At 36.1% G+C, this 15,730-nt stretch overlaps 1 protein-coding gene across 3 annotated transcripts in view; it reads left to right on the top strand.

Annotated features, from left to right (window-relative positions):
* UBR5 (ubiquitin protein ligase E3 component n-recognin 5) overlaps positions 1-15,730 on the top strand; it is a 140,330-nt gene that overhangs the window by 42,772 nt on the left and 81,828 nt on the right. For all 3 annotated transcript variants that reach the window (XM_069600429.1, XM_069600430.1, XM_069600428.1), the window contains exons 2-5: positions 2,706-2,750; positions 3,342-3,423; positions 3,900-3,976; positions 4,678-4,797. In XM_069600429.1, coding sequence (XP_069456530.1) covers positions 2,706-2,750; positions 3,342-3,423; positions 3,900-3,976; positions 4,678-4,797 — 324 coding nt within the window. The remainder of the gene's footprint in view (positions 1-2,705; positions 2,751-3,341; positions 3,424-3,899; positions 3,977-4,677; positions 4,798-15,730) is intronic.

Genomic DNA, 15,730 nt, shown 5'->3' on the forward strand with positions numbered 1-15,730 from the left:
GTTAGGAGTCCACTATGATTTTTGATAATAGAAAGTTTTATGTCTGTAACCATTTCTTCTATCCCCTTCCTAACGTGAAATTTGCTTTTGAGTTCTTGAATTGTTATTTTATTTCTCTTTATTTCTAGCATTTTGATATCCTCAAACCCTACTTTAGTTTTATAGATACTACCTGTGGTGGTATTTGGAGATACTACCTGTGGTGGTATTTGGAGCCGTGAAAGCATCCTTTAATTCTTAATCCCAGTTGTCCAGTTTTGAGAACACTCACTCCCCTATGCTTTGTGAAAACTCTGGAGAGTTTGGCCAACAGTGTTGGGCTAAGAAAAAAGGAATGGAAATGAGGGGTTTAGTTGTATGCTGGTGAACAAGTATCTTTTGACAGTGTCACTACTGTGGCTTTTGGGAAGTGAAGCCTTCCTTGGCCTTATCTCACAGTCTCTCTGCTCTGTTATCTGCTGAAGAGTTTTATACATGGCTCAGAGTGAATGTGGGCTGAGGAGAGAGAGCTCCTGCCTCCCTGCTGGGTCTCCTCGAGCCTGTGGTTATTGCCCAGAACAGAGCCTCCCAGTTTATTTTCTTCTCCCCATTTTCTAGTCAGCCTTCTTCCAGAGCTCATGAGTTCCACAGTGTATTACTCTTCCGTTTTCTCTTGTCTTGGAGCACAGATATGTGCATTGTAAATGAGCAGACTGAAATATGGTAAAAAAGCTTGACTTCAGAGGACTGAAGAAAACATTTTTTGTTAATGAAAGACTAGGAAAATGAAAATTATTTTATTGAGAGCCAAATCAGAGATGATCAGATGCTATTTGGGAGTGAAAATTAAGTATGACATCATTCAAAAGTTACTTTTGCTTGAAAGTGTTAGTCACTCGGTCGTGTCCAACTCTTTGGTACCCCATGGGCTATAGCCCACCAGCTTCCTCTGTCCATGGAGTTCTCCAGGCAAGAATATTGGAGTGGTTGCCATTTCCTTCTCCAGGGTATCTTCCCAACCCAGGAATTGAACCCTCATCTCATGTCTTCTGCATTGGCTGGCGAGCTCCCAGGCGCTGCCTGGGAAGCCCTATTTTTGCTTAGGAATATGATTTAGTGTTGGACATTTGGTTATACTTAGAGGAGGGCATGGCAACCCACTCCAGTATTCTTGCCTGGAGAATCCCATGGACAGAGGAGCTTGGGGGCTCCAGTCCATAGGGTTGCAAAGAGTCAGACACGACTGAAGTGGCTTAGCACAGCACCATTTGCTTATACACATTTCAGTGTTTCAAAGATGCTCCTTGTAAAGAACAGAGGATAGAGCTTTACTAGATAAAGTTGAAGGACAGTTGGTACCTAGTAGAATCTCTTATCAGATAATTAGCTTATTTGCCCACACATTGTATGATTTGTGGTAGCTTTTAAATCCTAAACTAGCTTTAAGTATGTTTAATTTTGAGTATCTATACCACTTTCATCAGTTGTTAGTACAAATGACTGAAATTTGATTTTATGTATTTTTGTCACTCTTTACAAAGCAAACTTTATGAAATTTCCTATTGATTTACTGTTCTGTTTTTTTCCCGTTTTCTAAAATTCTCAGTTTATTTTTAAAAGAATAATTTCTGAAAATTATTTTTCAGTTATTAATAATAATAAAACAAATACTGTTTTCAAAGATCAGGCATTTGTTTAGGTAACTTAATAGAACTGAACTCTTAAAATCTCTACATTTGATTACATCTTTCTATTATAAAATGACTTCCTTAGGTTGACAGAAGTACCTAATTTAAGTGAATATTACAGTTCTTTATATTAACTCAAGACTGTTTCTTTGAGAGAAACAGCAAAATGGTAATAAATAACATGAGTTAATATCTCTGTTAGATAGCCCTTTGAGATTTTTCTAAGCATATTCAATAACTTAAAAATGTCAAGTGTTGTCCTTGTTTTACAGATATGGTCACTAAGGTGGTTGTTTTTTTTTTTTTTTTTTTTTTCGCAACTCCACAAGAACACGAACCTGGGCACCAAGGTTTTAATTTGTACTATCGTGTGTCACAAGGCCCTTCTTCCAGAACTTTTGAGACTATTCTCACTTTAAGTCAGTTTGGCTTCTGGATTGTTTCTGCCTTGTTATATTAAATTCTTTTAACAGTTACATACTTTCCAAATAGTTTCACTTCGTGGTATACCTGTACCTTCGAGAATCTCTTTCAGCGTATGTAGGACGGTGTTTGAAGAATTGGCTTTCCACTGGGCATTGATTCAGTTGCCAGTTCTACTGCTAGTTTGTTAAAATCTGGAAGCCTGTTCCTCTTCTGTAAAATAAGATGATGACTAAAGTTACAAATGAGGTGGTGAGGGAAGGCAACTGCAGGGTTGACTTATGGCTTTTTAGAGACAGAACTTAAAGATTATATACAAATCATTTTTGCCTTAGTAAATTTTTTGTGGTGGTGCGATGGTAAAGAATCCAGTTGCCAATGCAGGAGACCCAGAGATGTGAGTTCGGTTCTTGGGTCAGGAAGATCCCCTGAAGAAGGAAATGGCAACCCACTCCAGTATTGCCCGGGAAATCCCATGGACAGAGGATCCTGGCAGGCTATAGTCCATGGGGTCACAAAAGAGTCGGACATGACTGAATGCACACACACGGGAACTCTTTTGTTTACAAAGGCTCTGTATGTGTTGTTTATTCATGCTTTGTTTTATTTTTAAAGGTTACGAGAAGTTTCAGAGAAACTGAACAAATACAATTTAAACAGGTGAGAGTTTTTAAATATTTTGTGTTTCCTGAAAAGAATAGCTTTTTTAAAAAACAAAAATTAGGAAAACGTACTCATGTTTAGGTAGCAGCTATTAAGTATATTTTAATCTAGCTGTCAGCTTTTTATGAGTGAGTTCATTAGAATTAAAGTTTGTGTTCATACTGATTTTTAAAAAATCTGCCATACCAAAGAGGTATAATGACTATAGATAATGTATTTCAATTATTGCTTTAAAATATATAAATATTAGTTTTTTTAAAAATGAGTTTTGCCAGCAATTCTTTGGTTAATTGAAATTGCAAAAACCCTCAAGGGTGTATTTGCCATTTAAAAAATAATTTTCTTATTTAAATTCCTTGTGGCTTTTCATCATAATGATAGGGTGTTATAATTTTCACTTTATATATATATACACACACACGCTCACACATATGTATGATTTTATTACATGGTATACACATACACTCACACATACTCACATATATGATGAGTGTATGTGTATACCATGTAATAGTTTCTAGTAAATACTATGACTTTGGAGGAAAGAGAAATAATAACTTTGCTTGCATGTGTTTTTTTATTCCCCAGCCACCCCCCTTTGAATGTACTGGAGCAGGCTACTATTAAACAGTGTGTGGTGGGACCGAATCACGCTGCCTTCCTTCTTGAGGTAAATTGTTTACTCTTAAGTTAGTTAGAGAAGTGAAGATGAGTGTCAAAATACAACTGTGCATCATCCCATGTCTTCCTTTTGGAAGGAACGAGGAAAAGAGCAGTTTCTTATGATAGTTATTTCAGAGCTCACCCAGTTCCATTTCCTTATTGTATAAATTCTCTGGCCCAGAGAAAGTGTAAATGATTTACTAGAGCTTGAAACTAGTTAGTAAGAGAATGGAAAAGTTCCTGATACCCAGTTATTTTCTTACTCTGAATTCTGTTAGATTAAGATATTTTACATTATCTTTACTGGTTTCATGGGAACGCATATAAAACATACTTCTGGCTTCAGGATGAGTGCCTTCTGGAAGGGAGCTTATATTTTGGCTTTTTGAATTGACAGTGATAGATACATAATCTGTTCGTTGAATAAACTCAAGTTTTAATGCACATTTTTACTTGGGAAAGTTCTATTTTCTTTGCTTCTAGGATGGTAGAGTTTGCAGGATTGGTTTTTCAGTTCAGCCAGACCGATTGGAATTGGGTAAACCTGACAATAATGATGGGTAAGACATTATGTCCTTTCTATTTAATAAATAATTTAATTCTTAAAGGTATAATATTCCATCTGTGTTTTGATTTTGGGAACCTTCAAGTTAAAAAGCATTGTAGAAAACCAGATGCTTAAAATAGAATGCAGTGGTTACTTTGTAGTTTGATTTTAATTTTTATGTAAGCAGTGATTTTTAACTAAAATATTCACATTAAAAGTAGCAGAGGAATCAATGATCACTTAACAGAATAGGTTACCAGAAGTATGATATGTATTTGGTAGGTTCCAAGTCAGATTTACTCTTTGAGTGAACTGCCTTTTCAGATCATGTTTTTCCCCCCTTAATATTCCCAAATCAGGTAACTCAATTTGAAATTAATGAAGTCTTCAAAGTTTTAGTCTTTATAAAGGATGACATGTAAAAAAGATTGCTAGATAATGCATGATGACTTTCAATTGACTGTTTCTGAGGAAAGTATGATTACTTTTAAAAATCTAAGAAATAATTTGTTTGCAGCTAAACCATGAAAAAGTCAGACAGGAGTGGGATTGTTACCAGGTTACAAGTTGTTAGATTTGCTCTTTGTTCTGAAGTGTCCATCTCAGTGAGAGTCATCAGAATTGTTAAGCTGATATTTTATGTAGTGAAGCCTGGAATTCCTAGGCAGTTGGGGGACTTTTCCGTGATTTTTCTACCTCTTGTTTTTTTCCCAGGTCAAAGTTGAATAGCAGCTCTGGGGCAGGGAGGACATCGAGACCTGGTAGGACAAGCGACTCCCCGTGGTTTCTCTCAGGTTCTGAGACTCTGGGCAGGCTGGCTGGCAACACCCTGGGGTAAGCTGTGGCCTGATGATGCATCCACTGGTCTGTGAGTGCTGTCACTGCGAGTGGTCGTCTCAGTGTTACCTAGTGACGAAGCCAGGGACCTCTGGGCAAGGTCTTCTGTTGCTCAGAATGAGCCACCATGACTTAAAAGAGCCCACATAGGCTAATTACTGTTAACCTAGGTTTTTGATCTTTTATAAATGTATAGTGGCTATATGCATTTATGTCATCTATGTTGTTTTTTAAATTTCAGTTATATTATCTTTGGTCTTATTTTTGATTAATTCTTGGGTAAAAAAAATTGTAACATTTCTTTCTAGTATCCAAATCTGGTGGTTCTTTCTGAATAAATTTAGTGAGGCTTCAAACTATTATGTAACTAAATTTTACTGCCTTTAATGAAATCTTTTTCACTTTAAAGAAATTATTGTGCTTTACTTGACATATAACAGTTGCAAGTGCACAACATAACAATTCAATATTTGTGTATACATGTATATAAATGTTTATGGCCCTTGAACAATGTGGGATTTAGGGCACATTTTTGATCCTGTACAGTCAAAAATCCACTTGTAACCTCTGACTCCTTCAAAACTTAACTACTAATAGCCTCTTGTTGACTGGCAGTCTTAGGGTTAACATAAACAGTTCATTAATATGTATTTTGTATGTTATATGTATTATATTCCATATTCTTATAATAAAGTAAGATAGAAAAAATAAAACATTGAAAAGAAAATACATTATACAGAGTGAAGTAAGCCAGAAAGAAAAACACCAAAGTACAGTGTGCTAACATATATATATGGAATTTAGAAAGATGGTAACGATAACCCTGTATGCGAGATAGCAAGAGAGACAGAGATGTATAGAACAGTCTTATGGACTCTGGGAGAGGGCGAGGGTGGGATGATTTGGGAGAATGGCATTGAAACATGTATAATATCATATGTGAAATGAATCGCCAGTCTAGGTTTGATGCATGTTACAGGATGCTCAGGGCTGGTGCACTGGGATGGCCCAGAGGGATGGTATGGGGAGGGAGGTGGGAGGGGGGTTCAGGATGGGGAACACGTGTACACCCGTTGCGGACTCATGTTCAGTTCAGTTCAGTGGCTCAGTCGTGTCCGACTCTTTGCAACCCCATGAATTGCAGCACGCCAGGCCTCCCTGTCCATCACCAACTCCCGGAGTTCACTCAGACTCAAGTCCATCGAGTAGGTGATGCCACCCAGCCATCTCATCCTCTGTCGTCCCCTTCTCCTCCTGACCCCAACCCCTCCCAGCATCAGAATCTTTTTCCAGTGAGTCAACTCTTCTCATGAGGTGGCCAAAGTACTAGAGTTTCAGCTTTAGCATCATTCCTTCCAAAGAAATCCCAGGGCTGATCTCCTTCAGAATGGACTGGTTGGATCTCCTTGCAGTCCAACGGACTCTCAAGAGCCTTTCTCCAACATCACAGTTCAAAAGCATCAATTCTTTGGCGCTCAGCTTTCTTCACAGTCCAACTCTCACATCCATACATGACCACAGGAAAAACCATAGCCTTGACTAGATGGACCTTAGTCGGCAAAGTAATATCTCTGCTTTTCAATATGCTATCTAGGTTGGTCATAACTTTCCTTCCAAGGAGTAAGCGTCTTTTAATTTTATGGCTGCAGTCACCATCTGCAGTAATTTTGGAGCCCCCCAAAATAAAGTCTGACACTGTTTCCACTGTTTCCCCATCTATTTGCCGTGAAGTGATGGGACCAGATGCCATGATCTTTGTTTTCTGAATGTTGAGCTTTAAGCCACCTTTTTCACTCTCCTCTTTAACTTTCATCAAGAGGCTTTTTAGTTCCTCTTCACTTTCTGCCATAAGGGTGATGTCATCTGCATATCTGAGGTTATTGATATTTCTCCCAGCAGTCTTGATTCCAGCTTGTGCTTCTTCCAGCCCAGCGTTTCTCATGATATATTCTGCATATATGTTTAATAAGCAGGGTGACAATATAGAGCCTTTACATACTCCTTTTCCTATTTGGAACCAGTCTGTTGTTCCATGTCCAGTTCTAACTGTTGCTTCTTGACCTGCATACAGGTTTCTCAAGAAGCAGGTCAGGTGGTCTGGTATTCCCATCTCTTTCAGAATTTTCCACAGTTTATTGTGATCCACACAGTCAAAGGCTTTGGAGTAGTCAGTAAAGCAGAAATAGATGTTTTTCTGGAACTCTCTTGTTTTTTCCATGATCCAGGGGATGTTGGCAATTTGATCTCTGGTTCCTCTGCCTTTTCTAAAACCAGCTTAAACATCTGGAAGTTCACAGTTCACGTATTGCTGAAGCCTATGGCAAAACCAATACAATATTGTAAAGTAAAAAAGAAAATACATTTACAGTACTGTTCTTATCAATACTGTAAGTTTGTACCATCTATTTGCAAAATGAATTTTCTGTCATTCCTATATGATATAAAACTCTAGATGGTATATGTATTACTAACACTAGACATCAAAAATGGGAAGATAATGTGAAAGGGCGATTCATATTTATTGTATTTACAGATACAGTGATTGATGCATTGATAGTGAAGAAGCAGCAATATGACTACTTCATGGGAGCCTAATTTAAACACTAATGAATGAATGGTTATAAAAACTTTATGGCATGTAGTATTACAGTCATATTTATCATATGACATTAGAAACATTCATTAAAAAGAAACTACTTACTTGTGATGATAGACTGAAACGCTGTTTGTCTAATTAAGAGAAAGAGACGTACTGTGTGGTAATGTAATTCTACGAAAGCAGAGTTGTAATACAGTAAGAAAACTGTCATTGAGCAAGCAACAGTAAGAAAACTAACATTATTAGTTTTATATTAAATATCACTCACCTTATGCCTATGTAAGCTTAGGCTACTATCTACAGATATTTTATGCATTCATAACATAACTTTCTCTTAACTTTTTTGGAGTTTTTCCAGGCTTCGTGGTTCATCTGTGAGTTTTTAAAATTCCTGTTAGTCCCCCCCCCCCCCCCCCCCCGCCGCCAAAAAAAATCCAATATATTTATTGAAAAAAAAATTATATAAGGGAAGCCACACAGTTAAAGTCTCTGCTGTTCAAGGGTCAACTGTAGTGTGAAATGAAACAGTCAGTTATTTAATACCCATCACCAAATCTGGTTACAGATTTTTTTCTTTTGATGAGGACTTTAGAGATCTACTCTCTTATCAGCTTTCAAATATACAGTACCTTGCTGTACATTTTATCTCTGTGACATTTATAACTGAAAGTTTGTACCTTATTTTTACTTTTAAATTATTTGTAAAATTTTTACTTTTACGTCAGATACCTCTTAATTCCATATTCTCTAAAGCTGTTATGTCATTGAACTAAAAGAATCATATACAAATTCCAAGCCAGATGGTTTTATTCATTTTATACCTTGATTTCTGAATAGCTAGATCTTCTGAAATTACCCATTTAGTGGTTGATAATGTCAAAGCAGTGGTGTTAGCATGTGTGTTCAAAAGATAATCAGAAATAGAAGCAATTTAAATTGTTTCAAAATATAATTAAGGAGAGGAAGATGGTTTTAAACATTTTGACTCTCTTGCTAAAGTTACATTTAAAAGTTGAGATCCCATTTTATCTGATAAACTTGCAAAGTGTTTGATTTTATTTAAGAAAGCATGCTATTATGTATCATACTATGTCAGACTTTACCTGTTTAAAGATTAAAATTTAGTTCTTTTTTTAGTTGAGGGGTTGTCACATTGTAGCCTACAGGCTAAATCTGTCCTGACTGCCTCCTATTTTCATTGAGACAGCTATACTTGATGCTTTCTCTGTGGTTGCTTTTGTGCTAAAATAGCAGAGATGAGTTGCCATGACAAAGACTGGTGAGCCTACAAAACCTAAATAAATGATTTACTTTTCGGTACTTCACAGTTTGCTGATCCCTGCTTTAGTTTATTCATTTACCATAGTGGCATTTGTTCCTAATGCTGTACTCTTTATTTCTAAATTTAGCTTTTCATTTGAAAATTATTTGACTTTTAAAAATTGCAAACTTTTACCCAGCTTCCCCAAATGTTAACGTTTTACATAATCATAGTACAGTTATCAACATCAGGAAATCAACAGTGATCAGTGCTTAATCTGTAGAGTTTATTCAGATTTCATCACCTGTCCCACGAGCACATTGCTCTGCTCTGGGATTCAGTCCAGGATCCTCTGTTGGATTTGTTGTCATGCTTCTGTAGTTTCCTCCAATCTGGGACAGTTTCTCAATCTTTCCAGATAAGTTTGAAAACTGGTTATTTTGTAGAATGTTTGATTTTTGTCTCTTATTTCCTCATGATTAAACCCAGGTGATGCATTTTTTTAAGTCTTTATATTTTAAGAGCAGTTTTCGAGTTCACAGCAAAAATGAGAAGGTACTGACTACAGGGATTTTCATATTCCCCATGACCACATGTGTAACGTCCCTTGTTATCAGTACTCCCCACCAGAGTGGTCCATTTGTTACAGCTGAGGAACCTGCACCAGCACATCATCACCCACAGTCCATAGTTTCCATGAGAGTTCAGTCTGGGTGTGGTACCATCTCTGGGTTTGGATAAGTTTATAATGACATGCATCTTTGATTGCAGCATCATACAGAGTAGTTTCACTGTCCTAAAAATCCACTGATTTTTTTTTTACCATCTCCATAGTTTTGTCTTTTCTAGAATGTTGTATAGTTGGAATCATTCAATGTTTAGCCTTTCCAGATTGGCTTCTTTCACTTAGTAGTATGCATTTAAGGTTCCTCCATATCTTTTCATGGCTTAATAGCTCATTTCTTTTTAGTGCTGAATAGTATTTCATTGTATGGATGTATCACAGTTGATTTACATATTCAGCTACTAAAGGACATCTTGGTTGCTTCCAAATTTTGGCAGTTATGAGTAAAGCTGTGTGGTGGTTTTTGTGTGGATGTAGGTTTTCTGCTCCTTTGGATTAAACGCCAAGGAGCACAGTTGCTGAATTTGACGTTCTGGATTTTGGTCATTTAATAGGCGTGTAGTGGTGGCTTGTTTTTTTTAAATTCGCATTTGCTCGATGATATATGAAGCACCTTTTTGTATGCTTATTTGCCCAATGTAGCTCTTCTCTGGTGAGTTTTCTTTTAAGGTCTTTGGCTCATTTTTCCATCAGATTGTTGATATATTTTGGATAACCATTCTTTAATCAGCTAATGTCTTTTGCAGTTATTTTGTCCCAGTCTGTAACTTGTCTTTCATTATCTTGACAAGCATCATTTACAGAGCCAAAGTTTTTGACTTTAATGAAGGCTAGCTTATCAGTTACTTATTTCATTGTGCCTTTGGTGTCATATCTAAACAGTGATTGCCAAATCCAAGATTGTCTAGATTTCTTTTCTGCTATCTTCTCGGAGTTTTATAGTTTTGCATTTTACATTTAGGTCTATGATCCGTTTTAATTTTTGTGAAGGTCTGTGTCTTTTTTCCATGTGGATGTCCAGTTGTTCTAGCAATGATTGAATCAGCTGTCTTTGCTTCTTTGTATTGCCTTTGCTCCTTTGTCAAATATTAGTATTTATGTATTATTTATAGGGGTCTGTCTCTGGGCTCTTTATTCTGTATACTTGATCTATTTGTTTTTTTCTCCAGTAGCACACTGTCTTGATTACTGTTCCTTTATTAGGGTCCAATCAGTCAGAAGAACTTTGTTCTTCAGTATTGTGCTGGCTGTTTAGATCTTTTGCCTTTCGCTATACATTTTAGAATCAGTTTGTTGATACAAAAAACGTGGTGGGATTTTGATTGGGATTACAGATGATGCATTTTTGGCAAGAATACCGCAGAAGTGATGATGTGACCTTCTCATTGCATCATATGTGGAGGCACATGATATTGACTTGTCTCATTACCATGGTGGTTATCCCTGACCACTTAGTTAAAAAGTGAGGTTTGCCAGGCTTCTCAAGTATAAAGTTACTATTAAGATTTCCCCCTTTGTATTAATGTATTTATATTAATACACAAAATAATGTATTTTGTGGGGAGATGGGCTTCCCTGGTGGCTCAGCTGGATACTTCCTGACTATGTAAATAGTCCATTTTCCATCATAATTTTGCTCATTAACTGTAGAATCCATTGATAATTTCTTCTTTCATTACTGTGGTGTTGGCCAAGTAGTGCTTTTTAAAATATGTTTTTATTATTTCTTTTACACTCATTAATTGAAATTTGACTGTAAGGAAGAACTTTTCCTCCTCTCCCATTTCTTTTTTATTCTATTTTATTCTGTTACTGTTGAGTTATTTATGTTATTATGGTCTCATGGATATTTGTTTTATTTTACGGTTTGTAATCCATTGCTGTTTCTGTTGCTTAATTATCCTAGATTTAAATAATTGGATATAACCAATTATAATAGACTGCATGACAAGATGACTGAAAGAGAGTAGTGGAATTTTATGTCTTTGGTAATGAAATACACAACAAAGATGATAATAAAGGAGTACATTTGAGCTTGGATAAAAACCTTAGTAGACCTGCTCTAAAAGAAGGTTAAGGCTAATTTTAAGACTTTAGAAAGCAGGGAGAATCATTAGTTTTTTGTGTTCCTCTTGCTTATGCTTGATTATATTCCTTTTTTGAATCATGTTTTTATAAACCTGCTCCACCCCAACAGACTCTGTGTTTTAGCATTGGGTTCATGATTGCAATTCTGAAAAACGTCACAGTGTTCCCACTGACTAAGCCATATGTTTACCTTTATTTGGTTTTGCAGATGTCCACAAAATGTAAGCACTTAAAGGCTGATTGTTTCTCTTGGCCTGTATGAACATTTTTCTCAGTTTGTTGATGGAAAAATTGTAACCAGTATTCTGTAAATTAAGAAATTTTAAAGTCAAAAATATTACCCTTCATAATACATTTTCTTTCTCTGAGTTGTATAGTTCCCCCCTCCCCCCACATTCCTGTGTTGAAATAGTAAACTTTAAAGAAGCTTGCTATTTATTAGAGAATCTAGGATATACAGGTGCAGTCATATATGAAAGACTGTCCCCACAGACCTTGGTCTCCAGCCCCTTCCTTCAGAGTCCTGGCTTGTTCCCTTTGGGTTCATAGAGGTATTGTGAATCAGGTGGTCTCTGTTTGAGAACTGCATTTGAAAGATTTGGGGATAATTAATACTGTTTTTCTTTGCTGTCAGTGTGGGTAATTGAGAATTGATTATGTATTATAACTCATCATTCTTAGGAATACATAACAGTCAATGTTTCTAGGACTTTTAATGTTTTTCCCTTGGGGGTTTTGCTAATTGGCAGTGTGCTAAGGCTTTCTAGCTGCTGTTTTTTCTCTTTCATAATTACTCAGATTTATCCTGGGAGATATTTTAAAAATCTCCAGGATATTTTTGTTAAGCGCATTTCAGTTGGTCAAGAACACCAACTTTGAAGGGGAAGAACACCAACTTTGTTTGGAGAAAGAGAGTGTGTGTTTAAAGAATGTTTAAAATGGAAATATTAGTTTCTAAAGTCTCTTTATCCATTGTTTGTTATCACCCATTTTTAAAGGAGGCAGCTAAACAGTTAATGTTACCATAGAAGTCTACAGGGCCATTGTTACCAAATGCAAACTTCCATTTCTCTCCCATCCCCCGCCCTTTAATCTTAAGAAAAGCTGCAAACTTGTTTTTTTATGGGAAATCTTCTGACTTAAGTGTTGAAACTAGTTAATATTTCCGTGGAAATAAATGTGTACATATGCACAGGCACACACATGCCTATCTAGTATGTAAGCATATGTTTGTATGCAGGTGTGTATGTATATATTCTTTTAAATAAGCTTCATGTTTTTTAACAGTTTTAGATTACAGAAAAATTACAGAGGTAGTACTGAGAATTCTTGTATGCTCCATACCCAGTTTTCACTATTAACATGTAACATAAGCCTGGTACACTTTTTATAGTTAATGTATGTTGATAAATTATCATCTGCTGAAGGCTGTAGGTTGTTCACATTCCCTCATTTTTTTCTTAATGTCCTTTCTGTTCCAGGATCCCATCCAGGATACCACAGTGGATAGTTGTCATTTCTCTATAGGCTTTTCTTGTTTATGACAGTTTCTCAGACTTTTCTTGTTTTTGATGCTGTACATTTTTTTTAAACTAGCCAAGTATATGGACAGGACTTATCCCATGGGTATTAAGATTGTTATCCCATGGGTATTAAGATTGCAAACTGGATTAATTCCATATTATGGGTGATTTTCCCAGTTGATTGGAGTCACTTTGTGTATCTTGAATATTATAATGGGGTCAAATTGTAGGATTAATTTGATGAGTGAGGTGTGGGTAGTAGAAACTGGTTTTTACATTATTTTTGAGTTTAATATTAAAAATATTTATGTCTCACTATATATATATATCGGAGAAGGCAGTGGCACCCCACTCCAGTACTCTTGCCTGGAAAATCCCATGGATGGAGGAGCCTGGTAGGCTGCAGTCCATGCTAAGGGTCGGACACGACTGAGCAACTTCCCTTTTATTTTTCACTTTCATGCATTGGAGGAGGAAATGGCAGCCCACTCCAGTGTTCTTGCCTGGAGAATCCCAGGGACGGGGGAGCCTGGTAGGCTGCTGTCTATGGGGTCGCACAGAGTTGGACACAACTGAAGTGACTTAGCATATATATATATATGTATATATATATAGCGAGAAAGAGAGGCAGAGCTCACTATAATCATAGTATATTTAGTCAAACACCTTGCTCTTTCTCTGGACAGCAAGCTGGATAGAGGAATGTTTAGCATCGGTTGAGGTAGGAAGTCTAGTAGGTTGTTTGGGTTCCAGCAGAAGAAATCCTGCACTGTGGGTGTGAGTAGGAAAATGTGGTATCCTCCATAGTAACAGTCAGGTTAATGAATGGGCAAGCCAGAGATACATTGACCTTTGTCTTTCAACTAACCTCAGTTGAGGTTTTGTGTAACAGAGATTGCAAATTGGCCATATAACTTACTGTCCAAACTGGGAAATTTGGGAGTGAAAATAATAATAGGCTCAGACAGTACTCTGACTCTGGTAGTATCTCAGGCAAACTGGGGACATAACAGTTACACTAGTTAAATCTTTTTAAGACTCTAGTGTGGTTCCTCCTGTTTTCAAGTTGAGATAATAAATTTAGCTTTTGACTGTTAAAAACTTCTACAAGAGTAGTTCCACCTGACTTAATTTTGACAGCTTACAGGAAACCATGAAGTAGAAATGCTGATTTAATATTTTATTTTAATATCTATTTGTATCTTTCATTGGTCCTTTATTATGTTCTGTTGCATAATTGTCACAAAGCATATAAGTTGAAAACATGTCTGTTTTCTAGAACATAGCTTTTTTTGGATAACACATGACTTTATATTTTTAAAATCATGTTTAGAAACACATTACATGAAATTTATCATCTTTACAGTTACAACTGCACATCTCAGTTAGTATTGAATATAGTTATATTGTTGTGAAGGAATGCTCCATAACTTTTTCATCTTGTAAAAATGAAACTTTATCTCCATTAAACAGCTCCCTCTACCCCTCTCCCTAGCATCTGGCAGCCACCATTCTACTTTCTGTTTCTGTGAATTTGACTACTTTGGATATCATTTGTGTTTTTGTGATTGGCTTAATTTCGCTTGGCCTAATATCTTCAGAGTTTATGTTGTAGCATGTATCAGGATTTCCTTCCATTTTAATGGTGAATAATATTACAGTGTATGTGTATATACCACATTTTGTTTAACCATTCATTTTTCATTGGATAGTAGGTTGCTTGTACCTGTTGGCTCTTATGAATAGTGCTGCTTTGAACAGGGGTATATAGATATCTCTTTGGGACTCCGTTTTCAATTCTTTTGGATTTATACCTAGAAATGCAACTGCTGAGTCATACACGATGGTTCTGTTTTTAATTTTTTAAGAAACTTTGTACTGTTTTCATAGCATTGCACCATTTTATAGTCTTACCAACAGTGCATGAGGGTTCCAGTGTCTGTACATCCTTGCTAACACTTGTAGTTTCTATTTCTCATGGTAGCCATTCTAATGGGTGTGAGGTGATATGTTATAGTTTTGATTTGCATTTCTCTCATGGTTAGTGATGCTGAACTTATGCTTATTTGGCCATTCTTGGCCCATTTTTTAAGTCAGGTTATTTGATTTTTGTTGTTCTTGTTGTTGAGTGTAAGAACTCTTTATATATTCTGGATATTAACCTCTTATTAGATACATGATTTACAACTATTTTCTTCCATTCTGTATGTTCCTTCCTCACTGTTGATTATGTCCTTTGAGGCATAAAATCCACTGGGATTTTGCTAGGGATTGTGATGAATCTGTAGATTACTTTAAGCAGTCTGGATATCTTAACAATATTAAATCTTCCAAGCCATGGACACAGATGTCTTTCCATTTATTTGTGTCTTTAAAATTTAAGCTTTGAATTTTACTTTTTGCATTACAGACTGTTGGTAGTTATGTCTGATAGGTCATTCATGCAAAGAGGAAATGTATTATAACTCATTTTAGAGTTGTATCTAGAAATGCTAGGTATGTGGTTCTTTAAAAAAATGCACGTGGCCCATTTTTTAAGTCAGGTTATTTGATTTTTGTTGTTCTTGTTGTTGAGTGTAAGAACTCTTTATATATTCTGGATATTAACCTCTTATTAGATACATGATTTACAACTATTTTCTTCCATTCTGTACGTTCCTTCCTCACTGTTGATTATGTCCTTTGAGGCATAAAATCCACTGGGATTTTGCTAGGGATTGTGATGAATCTGTAGATTACTTTAAGCAGTCTGGATATCTTAACAATATTAAATCTTCCAAGCCATGGACACAGATGTCTTTCCATTTATTTGTGTCTTTAAAATTTAAGCTTTG

Source organism: Ovis canadensis, chromosome 9 (genome assembly GCF_042477335.2).
Source record: "Ovis canadensis isolate MfBH-ARS-UI-01 breed Bighorn chromosome 9, ARS-UI_OviCan_v2, whole genome shotgun sequence".
Lineage (NCBI taxonomy): Eukaryota > Metazoa > Chordata > Mammalia > Artiodactyla > Bovidae > Ovis > Ovis canadensis.